The sequence below is a fragment of the Dendrobates tinctorius genome, unplaced genomic scaffold, assembly GCF_039654945.1.
Source record: "Dendrobates tinctorius isolate UK_male_01 unplaced genomic scaffold, ASM3965494v1 ptg000032l, whole genome shotgun sequence".
NCBI lineage: Eukaryota > Metazoa > Chordata > Amphibia > Anura > Dendrobatidae > Dendrobates > Dendrobates tinctorius.
In genome coordinates this window covers 38,814,345-38,827,054 of record NW_027361700.1, presented here as the reverse complement: position 1 = coordinate 38,827,054, position 12,710 = coordinate 38,814,345, and the positions used below count along the sequence as shown (strand labels likewise).

Sequence of the window (12,710 nt, the reverse complement as noted above, 5' to 3'; positions counted from 1 at the left end):
AGTATGTAGCATGTATGTAGCGTGCATGTAGTATGTAGCATGTATGTAGTATGCATGTTGCATGTAGTATATATGTAGTATGCATGTTGTATGTATGTAGCATGTATGTAGCATGTAATTTTTTTTTTTTTTTTTTTTTTTTTACATTCAACACATTAGCCGGATGATGGGACTACTACTGTCCCATCATTGGCTAATGTGTCAATCACTGTCATGGTAGCAGGTATCACCCGATGGGACTTGTAGTCCCATCGGACGATGCCTGCACAGACCCCCGGAGTCTGCACAGACCACCGGAAGGCCGGCACAGCCCCCCGGCAGGCCGGCACAGACCACCGGAGCCTGCACAGACCACCGGCAGGCCGGCACAGCCCCCCAGCAGGCCGGCACAGACCACCGGAGCCTGCACAGACCACCGGCAGGCCGGTACAGACCCCCGGACAGTCGGCACAGCCCCCCCGAAGGCCCGAACTGACGGCGCATCATGATGCGCACAGACAGCGCATCATGATGACGTCATTTCGGCAGCCAATCAGAGCCACTTTTGTGGCTCATTGCATTTTGGACTTCCGATTCCGGTATCCGATACGAAAAAAGTATCGGTACTCGGTATCGGAATTCCGATACGGCAAATATCGGCCGATACCCGATACTTGCGTTATCGGAAAGCTCAACACTATTGATGAGTCTATCTGATGTTTGAATTTCTTTTACAGGCAGTTAAAGTCCTCAGAACTGCTGAGTTTGTACCATATGTTGTTTTTATTGGGGCTCCAGATTTTGAAACCCTTAAATCCAATAATATGGGTGCAGTGGAGACTGGTTTGACAGCTAAGCAGCTATCAGTAAGTATTTTCAATATGTGCTCTGTGCATAAAATCACGAACATGTAATAAAGTATCTCTATGGATAATACTTATATACATTGTCCATGAATGAAAGAAGTACCAGAATATATAGATTAAATCCCCTTTAATGTATTTATAGTTTACTTTAAAATTTTTAAAAGCAAATTGCGTTTAAAAGATGATATTTGATTGGTTGCCAGGAGGTCCATTGTCCTGCTAATGAAACACAGGAGAAAGATGTGTTATCATGTGGACAGAAGCACGGAAGTAAAATAATGAATATATACTGTATATGAATACGTAAATGCTGCAAAGTGAGAATGTTTTCAAAAAATAGAAGTGTTATTAGTTTGTTTTTATGGATTTACAAAATTAAAAGTGAATGAACAAAAGAGAAATATAAGTCCCATCAGTAATTAATGTGACTGTCCTTTGCCTTCAAAACAGCATCAATTCCTCTGGATACACCTGCATTCAATTTTTGAAGCTAGGTTGTTCCAAATGTAGAGCGGAGCGGGGCGGTAGCTGAGGGTGAAGCATTCGTCTTTTCTTGTGACGCCCCGGTGAGCTACAGGAAATACTGGGTCCTGGCTTGGTGTTGATGTTGGTGCTGTGAAGGCATTGCGCCTGTAGCCGATGGTGTTGGCTGACCCGGACCATAGGTTTCAAAGTTAAATAAAGGAGACTCCTTTTCTAAAACGATAATACTATGCTTACCCTAACGTCACTATCTAACTAGTCACTATCTATGCTACCTATCTGATGTCTCAAGTCCTAAACTGTGTCTTACCCTATGCTATCCTATGTTATCACTTCTTACACATTATACTTTACAATATGTACACCAAGAGAAACAGGAGTAAATAGGTGGATAATATAGAAATGTCATCTTTATTTAGTACATTAAAAATAACATCAAGGTAACAATAGCTTAATAAATATGACAACACCGCAGGGTGAAAGCAGGAGACCACAAGGTATACAAAGTTGCCAAACTGCACACAGGTGCATGATGTACAGAGTGATGAATATATCACAATAGATAGCAATTTGAGACGTCACTGAGGTTTTTGCATATACTTTACAATATGTTGGTGCCGCGATTGGTGCCTTCAGGTGTAGAAACGTGACAGTCCAGTCAACACCCTTCATATACCTTCCCTCTTTAACGATGGTCGTCCTCAACCATCCGGAACTTGGATGACACAAGTGTAACACATACAGTAACACAGAGAAATAACAGTCTCTTCTTCCAGGGCTATATAGTGTCCTTTACTGGTCAGGACTGAGCTCAGTTCCACTAAGTTGGGACCCCGGAACATAGAGGTCAAGTCCTTTTCAAGTCAATATAACAACTGCCCAGCAGTTATATTATTCTGTATTTATATATTTGAAACCCCTAGGTATATATCACGATAAGCACACCATGCTCTGTGACAGTGACCCTTCCCATACCTGAGGCGGCTTGAAACTGTGGCCAGAATGGTAGCCGTAGGTGAGTGTCATGTGTCCGACAGCCCGTCATGGTCTTACAGGAAACATGAGAGTTCTGGGTGAGTGTATGCTGGTATTGTTGCTATTGCTATCTTTACCTTCAAATCTCTTTCCACTTCTTACCAGATCCATTAGACATCAAAATAAGGACACCAGTTATTAAAAGACAAGGAACTCTTTACTTGACAACACACTTAAGCACACAAGGCAGCAGGGTCAACGCGTAAAGGCCCCGTCTCACATAACAAGATCGTTAGCGAGGTCGCTGTTGCATCACCGATTTTTGTAACACAACAGCGATCTCGCCAGCGATCTCGCTACGTGTGACACATAGCGGCAACGACCCCTCCCCACTGGATATCGCTGATCGTGCTCGAGTGTCCCAGGCCATTTTCTGATCGCTGGCTTCCCACTGGCCAGCATGCATTGCTGTGTTTGACACTGACGAGCGACCTCGTTGGCGACGCAGAACTCAGGGACGCTGGCGTGAGTCGTCAGAATAGCTGCTGTGTGACAAGGTCCCAACGACCGCCGAGGTCGTTATACGGATTGCCGGATCGTTGCTGCATCGTTGAGTAGATCTGTCTGACAGCTTACTAGCAACCATTTAGTGACGCACCAGCGATCCTTACCAGGTCGTATCGTTGTCGGGATCGCTGGTGCGTCGCTTAGTCTAGCGGTACCCTTACAACTTTTTCTGTCTCATATAGAGGTACGTTCTTATCCGTTTCGGGCGGCAGCACTTTACATGTAGAAGGTAAACAAGCAGATCAAATTAGATAAATTTCCATCTTCCCGGTGAAGGGACACAAGAGTCATATGTTACGCTGTGAACCCTGCACCCCCAAACAGCAGTCTGTGATTCCTTACAAGGGCCGCTTCCCTCTTCTGTGTTTTCTGCTGTGTTTTCAGCTGGGCAGCACCCTCCCTTCACAGGGCCCTCCATGTCTGGCAAACACTGGACTCACTTATTCCTTTACTTCTCCCATTAATCGATTTCACCCACTTGTCTTCTGAACTGCATCTCTGTCATCTCTAAAGTTACTTCACGATTCTTGAATATAAAGGGAAAGTGAATGGGAGAGTAAGCTCACTGTTTTCAGCCTCTTCGTAGGAATTGAATCCACGCACGGAGCCACCCTTGCTTTAGCCATGCAGATGCCAAAAGTGAAAAAAGAATACTTCTCCAGTGTAGAAAAATAAAAATGTCATTATTTATTCTTGATTCATAAAATAGGCATAGTGTAGACACATGCAGTGATCCAGATGGACTACCGAACGATGCACTTCGACTGTGAATTCTTAATCATGGTCTTCACGATTCTTGTTGCCTTGTGTCTTCCAGGTCCACACTAGTTCTGCTTCTTTCCAAAACTCTCCACACTCTCTTCTCAACTAAAACAAACTTCTTTGTGTTCCTGAAACTACAGAAGCAACAAAAATAACCCCTAAAATTTAGCTTTTAATTCAATAACTAAAAACATTAGTGGAAATGACTAAAAAAAGGAGGGATAGAGGACAAAAAAATGAAGGGTAGTAGAAATACTATTTTAGTTCTCTTCAATTATCACACAGTATGGGCCACCAGCTAAATTGGCCTAGTCAGCCCTAGTTCAACCCTTCCTAGCCGCGGAGGTTGGCACCCTAATTGTAGACGATATGGCGCCCCCGCTCAACGTCGGTGTCCCTAATGACCCCTACGCCTCCCTACATATACAAAAAGGGACACAAAAAAGTGTAACACACACACACACACTTATAATACCGAAAAAATGAAGAGACATCAATGGTCTCATAGATAATACTAAAATGCTATGAACTTATCTCGTAGTAATTCTGATGATGTAAATACCCCACAAAAAAATCTTATCTCGTAGTAAAAAGAATTATAAATGGGGTTAATATAAAAAAAAGCAGCTTAGGGTATCACAAAAATGCTAATAAGCTGCAAATGGCAGACCCAATTACCAAATAGCAAAATCAGTAAAAAACGGCTACAAGAAAATTCAATGAATAGCACATATGATAATTCATTTGTCCGGATCCCCGGACAAACATTAGAAAATGGTGCAAAAATTGCACATTAAAGGCAGAAAAAATGCAACCTGTGTAGCACATGCGGCGGCCATTAATTGAAAGTGGGTGTAAACCAACAGAGCATAATTGCTCAATAAATTCAATCTAATACATAGTACCACAGAAGGGTCTGCCAAAAATAATGTGCAACATTATACTTATCAGCCACTTGATGCATATGGAAACCCGACGCGTTTCCCCCTCTTAATCCGCTGAGGGTTCATCAGGGGTCAGGAAGTGGGGTCTCATTACCCCTGGCCGAGAGAGCAATACAGTGCTCTGTACAAGAATGAAAAGGAAGACAGTGACATCTTGTGACAATTGGTTAGTATTGCAGCCCACAAAGAAATTAACACTTGTTACCACAATAAAACATATTTCACACAAAAATAACCATTAGCATCTTACCGCGACGTCTTCTGAGAGGAAACATGACTTGTTGTCCACCCTCTTACAGGATGATGGACGGGTCACCAGCACAGAGCACAAATCACTGCTTATCAAGATTTATAGCTAAAATATATAAAGGGGTCAGAACCTAGCAGTATCATAAGTGAGCCTACTGCTCTACTCACTGACAGTATCACTTCCACCACTGCTGCCTGGAACCGGTCTGGAGTTGGTGCCATGCTTCTGCTTGCTCATATCAGCTAGTAGTACTGCAGGAGAGTGAGCTCAGTGGGAATCGGATGACTGAATGTCCCACACCTCCTGTCCTGTGATTTGGATTGGTTACTCTCTCAGGCTGCCTGTGATAATCAACCTCTACCTTCCGACTGCCTCCAATCTCTGATAAGAAATTTATAGAGAAAAAAAATCGCTGATGGTTTTTCCTACCAGATGCTCTACCTGGCAGACTAAAAACACAAGCTCCTGGCACAGGACCCCATAGCAGCCATGTGGTCTGCCGCTATGGGCAGTACGCCCCTTGGTGTATCTGAGTTCCCTCAGTTGCTTACAGTTCTGAGCTGATGGCCCTGCCAGATATCTTCTTGTTCCAAAGTAGGCATGATGTGTCTATCATCTGCTGCACTAAGTTTAATTGGCCATCCACTGTGATTATGACCCTCAACATTGGCTGTTTCTTTGCATTTCTTTAACAAAGTTTGAACAGCAAATTTTGAAACCCCATCTTGCTTTGAAATATTTGCCTGGGAGAAACCTTGTTGATGCAGTATAACTAGCTTGTGTCTTGTTGCTGTGCCCAATCTTGCCACGATATATGACCTGTGACATGAAACTGTATTTATATGCCTTCCTTCAAAGTAGAGTCTGACTGTTCTTCAACCAGTTTTAGGCCTCCTACACAGCTGTTTCAATTTGAATTAATGCCTGTTTGGTTAATTGGTGGTTTAGATTCCTTACTAAAATCCTTCAAAATCCCTGATTTTGTGCAAGTGTACCTAGAAAAATTGATATTGTTTTGAAGGCCAATAGTGGTCACACCAAATATTGATTTGTTTTAGATTTCTTATATTCATTTTGCTAATTGCTAAAAACAAACTGTTTTTACTTCAGTTGTTGACAGCATTCTTACTTTACAACATTTTTGAAACCTTTCCAAATATAACACAATTTCATATAACCACCTTCTCCCTCCAGGATGGTGAACTCTTGCGCATCATAGAAGAGAGTGAACGGCTTCATCAGGCCTATGGCCATTATTTTGATCTCAGTCTGGTCAACTCTGATCTGGATGAAACATTTCAAGAACTTCAAGTGGCTCTGGAGAAACTGCGTACAGAACCCCAATGGGTTCCTGTCAGCTGGGTCTACTAGATCCCTAACTGCCTACACATTCCTACCCTAGACATTCCTGGAGCCTGTCAATATGGATGGTCGCTCTGATTACCTCCTGGGTTTTACCCCCAAAAACTTGATTTTCCTTAACTCCTTCTATGTTCCTGCACCTAGTACTTGTTCAGTTGTGTCAAAGTGCTTTTTCATTCCTTCCCCTTCCCTCATCTTCAAAAGGACTAAATGGACCAAAAAGGAAAATCTTTGCACACTGTGCAGTGTCCTTCCTTACTCTTCCCCTTGATGTGAAATATCCCAATATGAGTGGCCAAGATGACAAGCTGTGTGTAACAAAAAGGTTTTCATCTTTCAAAGCTGGACATCTTCCACCAATCATCTCGGGATGTTTTGAGCCATGAAGAAAGGTGCGGTTAGACACATTTGTATGTAGCTATAACTGATCAGTAAGTAGAACTGAGTTGTCCAAATATCCTGCATCTTCTGTAAATATATCTACGTTTAGAGATCCTTTAGGTACCACTTGTAGAAGGCCGTCAATATCTTGAGTCCTCTGTAACTGAAAAAAACACGGCCTTATAACATAATGTCTTTTACCATTGGTTGTAAGGCTTGTTCATGCACTGGGTATTTAGTTACTTAGGGCTAAGGTGGAGAAAACGTAAGTACATCCACACAATTAAGTGATTTTACAGGAGATTTCCGAGATTTTCCACCAAAGCAAGATCATACCACCTGACTAGAGTTGAGCGACTTTTGGTTTTTTAGGGTCGAGTTTCGTTTCGTGAAACCTGACTTTGCCAAAAGTCGGCGACTTTTGAAATTTTTCGACCCGTTTCCCTCAACTCTACACCTGACCACAGGTTGTGTGGCATTGCAGCTCAACTCTGTTCACGTTAATGGAACTTGAGCTATAATAGTGTGGCACTGTCCTTGAAAATAAGCAGCCATGTTTTTTATATTCCTGGATAACATTTTCAACCAGTTGTATCAATTATTATACATCCATGGTGAAATAGAACCTTCTGATCTCTAGATTCATTGGTATCAGACAACCACCTTCTTGTGTAGAAGCAGATGGGTCTCACTTTTCAAGGAAATGTCCAGGATTAGAAAAGGGTCTCCTTATTTTTTTCAATGGACATGAAAGGTGATGTTTTAGAAAAAAAGTACACCCTTTTATTCATTTTGGACAACCCTTTTTAAACTATGAAACTTGAAAGGATTTCTAGATAAATAACATGGAGACCATTTCAACTACAAACTGATGCTGCCTGGCCCTGTCCTCCAAACCATAATTAAAGGGGAACATCACATTCAGTTGCAAGATTCTATATGCTGTAAAGGTGGTCGCCTTCTCTCCTTTCCTTTATGTGTTTTGGTGCAAGTTCTTCTACAAGGTTTCAGTGTTAGCATTAGGCGAGTTGTTTGATGTGCTTTTTAGAACTTTACAAACTGAACATTATTTTTCTATAGATATATAATGTCTTGTGAGACAGAAGACTGACTTCTAGGAGATATTTTACTGTCTATCTATTGAAAGCCTTTGTTATAGTGATGAATCTGTGAGAATTCAAAAAACATTTCGTACAAAAAATAAACGATTCGTTGTCAAGAGTTTTTGCGCATGGAAATATCATCAAAACTTGTCTTTGTTGCCCTCAGCAATCAATTAGAGCTCAGCTTTAATTTCTAAACCAGGTCTGGTCCAATGAATGTTTCTATAGGAAACATTGACAGTTTTTCTTCTAGACAGTTTTAATAAATCTCCCCTATGAAATTTAGTAAAAGTCTTATCATGACAAGGGGAAGCTAGATCCAAGGAAAGAAGTCCATCAGGTAGACACACCACATAAGCATCCTCAAGCCTACATTGGAGGTAGCTAATTTGGAGATAGCTATTTGGACATGATCGAACTCAGTAAACTCAGGTACTTTTTTCAAGAGAGAAAATGAGGACGCCTGAATTTTTTTTAGCATATATAATTAGGACTATCACCAGAAATAATTGGACTGTATACAGACCAATGAGCATGGTCACCTTTCATATTCCCCATCCTTCATACGGTGCCCAATTATGTACATTTGGTATTTTTTGGGGGGAGTTTAATGTTCTTATTAATCAGTATAAGATCATGCAACACTACTATTCACAAGCTATGGTGAGATAAAGGGAATAATATGATTTTATACACCCTTTAAGTCCATGTCTTATACATGATTACATGATATGTCCATGGGAAAGGTGAAACAGGCCATTTGGGGCCCATGCACTTTCATGGAGGTCTATTTGGTCCATGCGGTTAATGGTAGGTGGCTGATAGGAGAGTGTGGACCACTTTTTTTTTTTTAATGGAATCTGTCACCAGGTTTTAACTTTGCAATTTGAGAGCAGCATGATGTAGGATGTGGGGGTGCTTAGTGTGGTTTTGACAAAGTCAAAGCTTTCTCTGCTGCAGATATAGCAGTGCTCTGAATGCTGAGCCCTGTATAACTCTGCTCACACCCTTGATTGGCAGCTTTCTGCATATGCATAGCTCATACAGAAAGCTTCGAATCAGAGTTGTGAGCGGATTTATATAGAGCAGCAGGACTACATGACACAAAGTAACTAATCCTCTAGTCATAATCGCTGGCTGAAAAAACACCTATTGAAACTACAACAATCAGACAAATAAGTGAACCAGTGCTGGAATCAGGGCCTCTACTCCTACATCATGCTGCCCTCAACTGTATAGCAAAAACATCCTGACAGATTCCTTTTAAGAGTTTTCTACCTGGGCCATTAACAACAGTAGCACCTGTACAATACTAATCATGGCCCTGTAAATTAGTTATGGCTGTACAGCAATATGGTCAGAGGACAGAACATCAGAAATGTTCGTAGCTAGATTCCTCCGCGTTGAAAACCCCCTTGTTTCTGGCGTTGCAGCTCAGTCCTATTCTAGTAAATTCCTCTTTGCTGAAATACCATACACCACCAATGGTCTAGAGTGGTGCTGTTTTTCAAAAAACAAAACAGACCAATGTTTCTAACCACATGCAACCCCTTTAAGCAATGACTGGACTGAGTTCACCATTGATTTATGTGAGCTGCTGTTGTATTGAAAGATTGCTGCTCACTGTCTCTAGCTATATAAAACGTTATTCTCACCAACACATATAAAGGGGTCTCCCAAAACAGCACCACTTGAAAACAGTGAAGGAGAAATGAGGATCATGGCATAAAATAACCTGTACTTCCAATGTAGACGACCTGTCAATCACTGCTCAAACTAAAGATCCATGTGCAGTGCTGTGCTCGGCAGGGGGAAACACAATAATGGACAATGCAGAAGACAAGAAGTCAATATGCTATTATATTTTCACCAGTGACTCCAATCCCAGAAGACTATGCTTTGATTTTTGATATTGCAATTTTTAATTTATGCAATTTATTGCAATTCCCCTATGTACTCATTATTCATTATGTACTTTCTTTTCTGTACTCAGACCTAGAATTATATTGCCCACTACATAATTCCATAGCACAACACTGCCAATATATATATATATATATATATATATATATATACACATATTATAATATTACCAGCGCATGTAATTGTACCTAATGAAAAGAATAAACGTGTATAAAATTAAGCGTATTGATATTTTTCTTTTAGTGGCGAATCAGAAATGTCCTTTAAATGAATCTCTAGCTAGATCGTACAGATTAAGATTATGAAGTTGGAGATTATAAACCTGATGAGGTTAGTGCTATGATGTCACATGTGACTGGATACACCGCCTCCAGCAAGGCGAATTTAAACAGAGTTAAGGGAAACACCGGGGAAACCGTTACAATGGAGGGCCCTGCAATAGGGAACGGGGACGTGGAGACCTCCAGCACTCCTCTGAGTCAGTGTCCCTACACTCCTGATGATCCCTAGGCAGGTTCCGCACCTGGCGACGAGCTGGATACCTCAAATCCCTAGCTCGCCCTGCACCTATCCCTTTCTAGTGAATTGGACGGTGCAGAAGCTAATCCCACCACTGCACTAATACACACACAAGGAAAGTAACAAACAGGGAACAACACCACTTATCTTAGCTCTGTTACTATTGCTCCCAGCAACAGAGTACAACACCAAAGTTCAGCTTCACCCCTGAAGCTCGACACCTGAATTCAGCTTCCGCCTGAAGCTATTACACCAGAGCTCCCCTGAGCTCCCAGGAACTCCTCTCTGTAGTTCCTTCCTTCACCAGACTTGGTTGGAAATGAGCAATATCACCAACAGTGAGTGAGACCTCCTGCAACTCCTTTATAGGTAGGAGCCAGGGAATCACACCTGCTTCATAGTCACGTGCAATAACACTAGCGGCCATCGGGGGCAACTAAACTAAACAGAGTGCAATGACCCTAACAGCCACCGGGGCAAAACTAGAACTAAAACAACCACAGTGTAATGACCCTAATGGCCACCGGGGGGCAAAACTAACTTTAAGCAAACAGCTTAAAGGAAAAAAAAGGTTACTTGTGCAAAATCTGTCATAATCCAACCTGGATCATGACAGTACCCTCCCTCAATGAGGGGCCTCTGGATCCTTAAGACCGCTCTTCACCAAAAAAAACGCCTACAGTGGGTACGCACAGATCCAGAGTTCACCCCAACAACTACCTGAACTTCAGGTTTATGACAAACGAGTATTGGCAATGTATGTTCCGGAGGCACCACCCATCTCCAAAGCGCTGATCTGGGGAACGAGTGGTGTATGGGCAAGTTTGTGGGTATCTCCAGCTGGTAAGTCTCCGGGCCGATGATGGCCGACACCAAATATGGCCCAATCACCTGAGAATTCCAGACCCCCACAACACACTTCCACTGGATGTTTTTGGTGGCCACCCATACATGCTCATTCACACACAGGTCCGGACCTGAACGTTTAATGCCACACATTCATTTATCACAATACGGTGAACTCTCTGGAACTGACAACAGAGGCGTCCCCCTGTGTCACCACACTCACACCCCCGCAATACACAAAGGGATACACCATCCTCCAACCCCTCCCACTACGAGGTCTGCGCCTCTCAGGGTTGGCTAATGGCGAGGGTTGAGCCTTGCCCCTACTCTCCTGCAGCACCTCAGCTGCTACCACTGGAGAGAAAGGGGACGTTTGTAGAGAGATGGCAGAGGCAGTAGCCCCTAGGCAGCAGCCCTCACACAACTGCTCCCAGCTGACTACTTCCCTAGTCCGCCAATCTAAGACCGGGTTGCGTTTTTTAGACCAAGGGGGGCCCACAACGATAGGTGCTGGATTTCCCTCCAAGACGTAGTATGACTGGGACTCATCATGATGTCCACTATGCAGCACAATGTCTTCTACGACTTGGTTTAACCCCCCCAGCTCAGTGGGACAGAGTTAATGGCCTGGACGCTTATGGGTTTGTCTGGTGTCTCACACCTCAGACCATGAGTCTGGACAAACTGAGCATCCACCGGACTGACTTTTGCTCCACTGTTAACAAGCACCGGTATTCCCTCAGGTACCTCGCCAACCATCACCTCTGCTGACATAGTACCTTCTGAGGGCGAGGAGGAAATATACACTCCCAGGTCGTCTTCCTCCACACGACCAGGGGGACACGGCATCTATGATATCACCGAAGTTTCGGCGTGAGTGCCAAGGACTAAATCATTAGTCTGCTCACTACAGGGACGTACCCCTTCACCTTGGGGAACACCAGGCAGCACCATGGGGACACCAACTCCTCCCACCTGCCTGGGTACGTCCGCCTGTATAAGCAAGTCTCGCTCCCCAGCAGGGACTCCAAGGCGAATCTTCTCCAAAGCCGCAAATGGACCCTCTAGTTGAGGCAGAGGGTAGGCCTCAGACCCATAATTCCGCTGCAGGTGCTGCTTAAACACATCATTCAGCTCCTCACTTATCTCAGCGAGGACCAGAAGCAACTGCTCACCGGTCTGAACTTGGCCCATGGCTCACCAGAGAAAAATGTTGGGGTTGGTGATAATGTAATGTCACGTGTGACTGGATACACCGCCTCCAACAAGGCAAATTTCTATAACACCCGTGAACCTGGATACACAGCCTCCAGCAGGTCGAATTTAAACAGAGTTAAGGGAAACACCGGGGAAACCGTTACAATGGAGGGCCCTGCAATAGGGAACAGGGACGTGGAGACCTACTGCACTCCCCTGAGTCAGTGTCCCTACACTCCTGATGATCCATAGGCAGGTTCCGCACCTGGCGGCGAGCTGGATGCCTCAAATCCCTAGATCGCCCTGCACCTATCCCTTTCTAGTGAATTGATTTATACTGTAGGAACAAGAGGAGCGCAAATAGGGTCTTATCCGATAATAAAATACATATAAATATATAGTATCTGCTCACCCCTTGCAGGAAAGGTAAAGCATGTAAATGATCAGCTGCTGCACGTCCAAGGGCCAAACCAATGACCACCGATATATAAAACCATATGGAACTTTTTATATGGACTTTGTGCGCTGCTGAACAATAGACACAATTCCAGTT

At 43.3% G+C, this 12,710-nt stretch overlaps 1 protein-coding gene across 5 annotated transcripts in view; it reads left to right on the top strand.

Annotated features, from left to right (window-relative positions):
- The window catches only part of MPP2 (MAGUK p55 scaffold protein 2), a 53,841-nt gene extending 44,026 nt beyond the window's left edge, over positions 1-9,815 (top strand). For all 5 annotated transcript variants that reach the window (XM_073572801.1, XM_073572797.1, XM_073572798.1 and 2 more), the window contains 2 exons: positions 717-845; positions 6,021-9,815. In XM_073572801.1, the coding sequence (XP_073428902.1) occupies positions 717-845; positions 6,021-6,197 (306 nt within the window). In that variant the 3' untranslated portion in view covers positions 6,198-9,815. The remainder of the gene's footprint in view (positions 1-716; positions 846-6,020) is intronic.
- Positions 9,816-12,710: the final 2,895 nt, after the last annotated feature.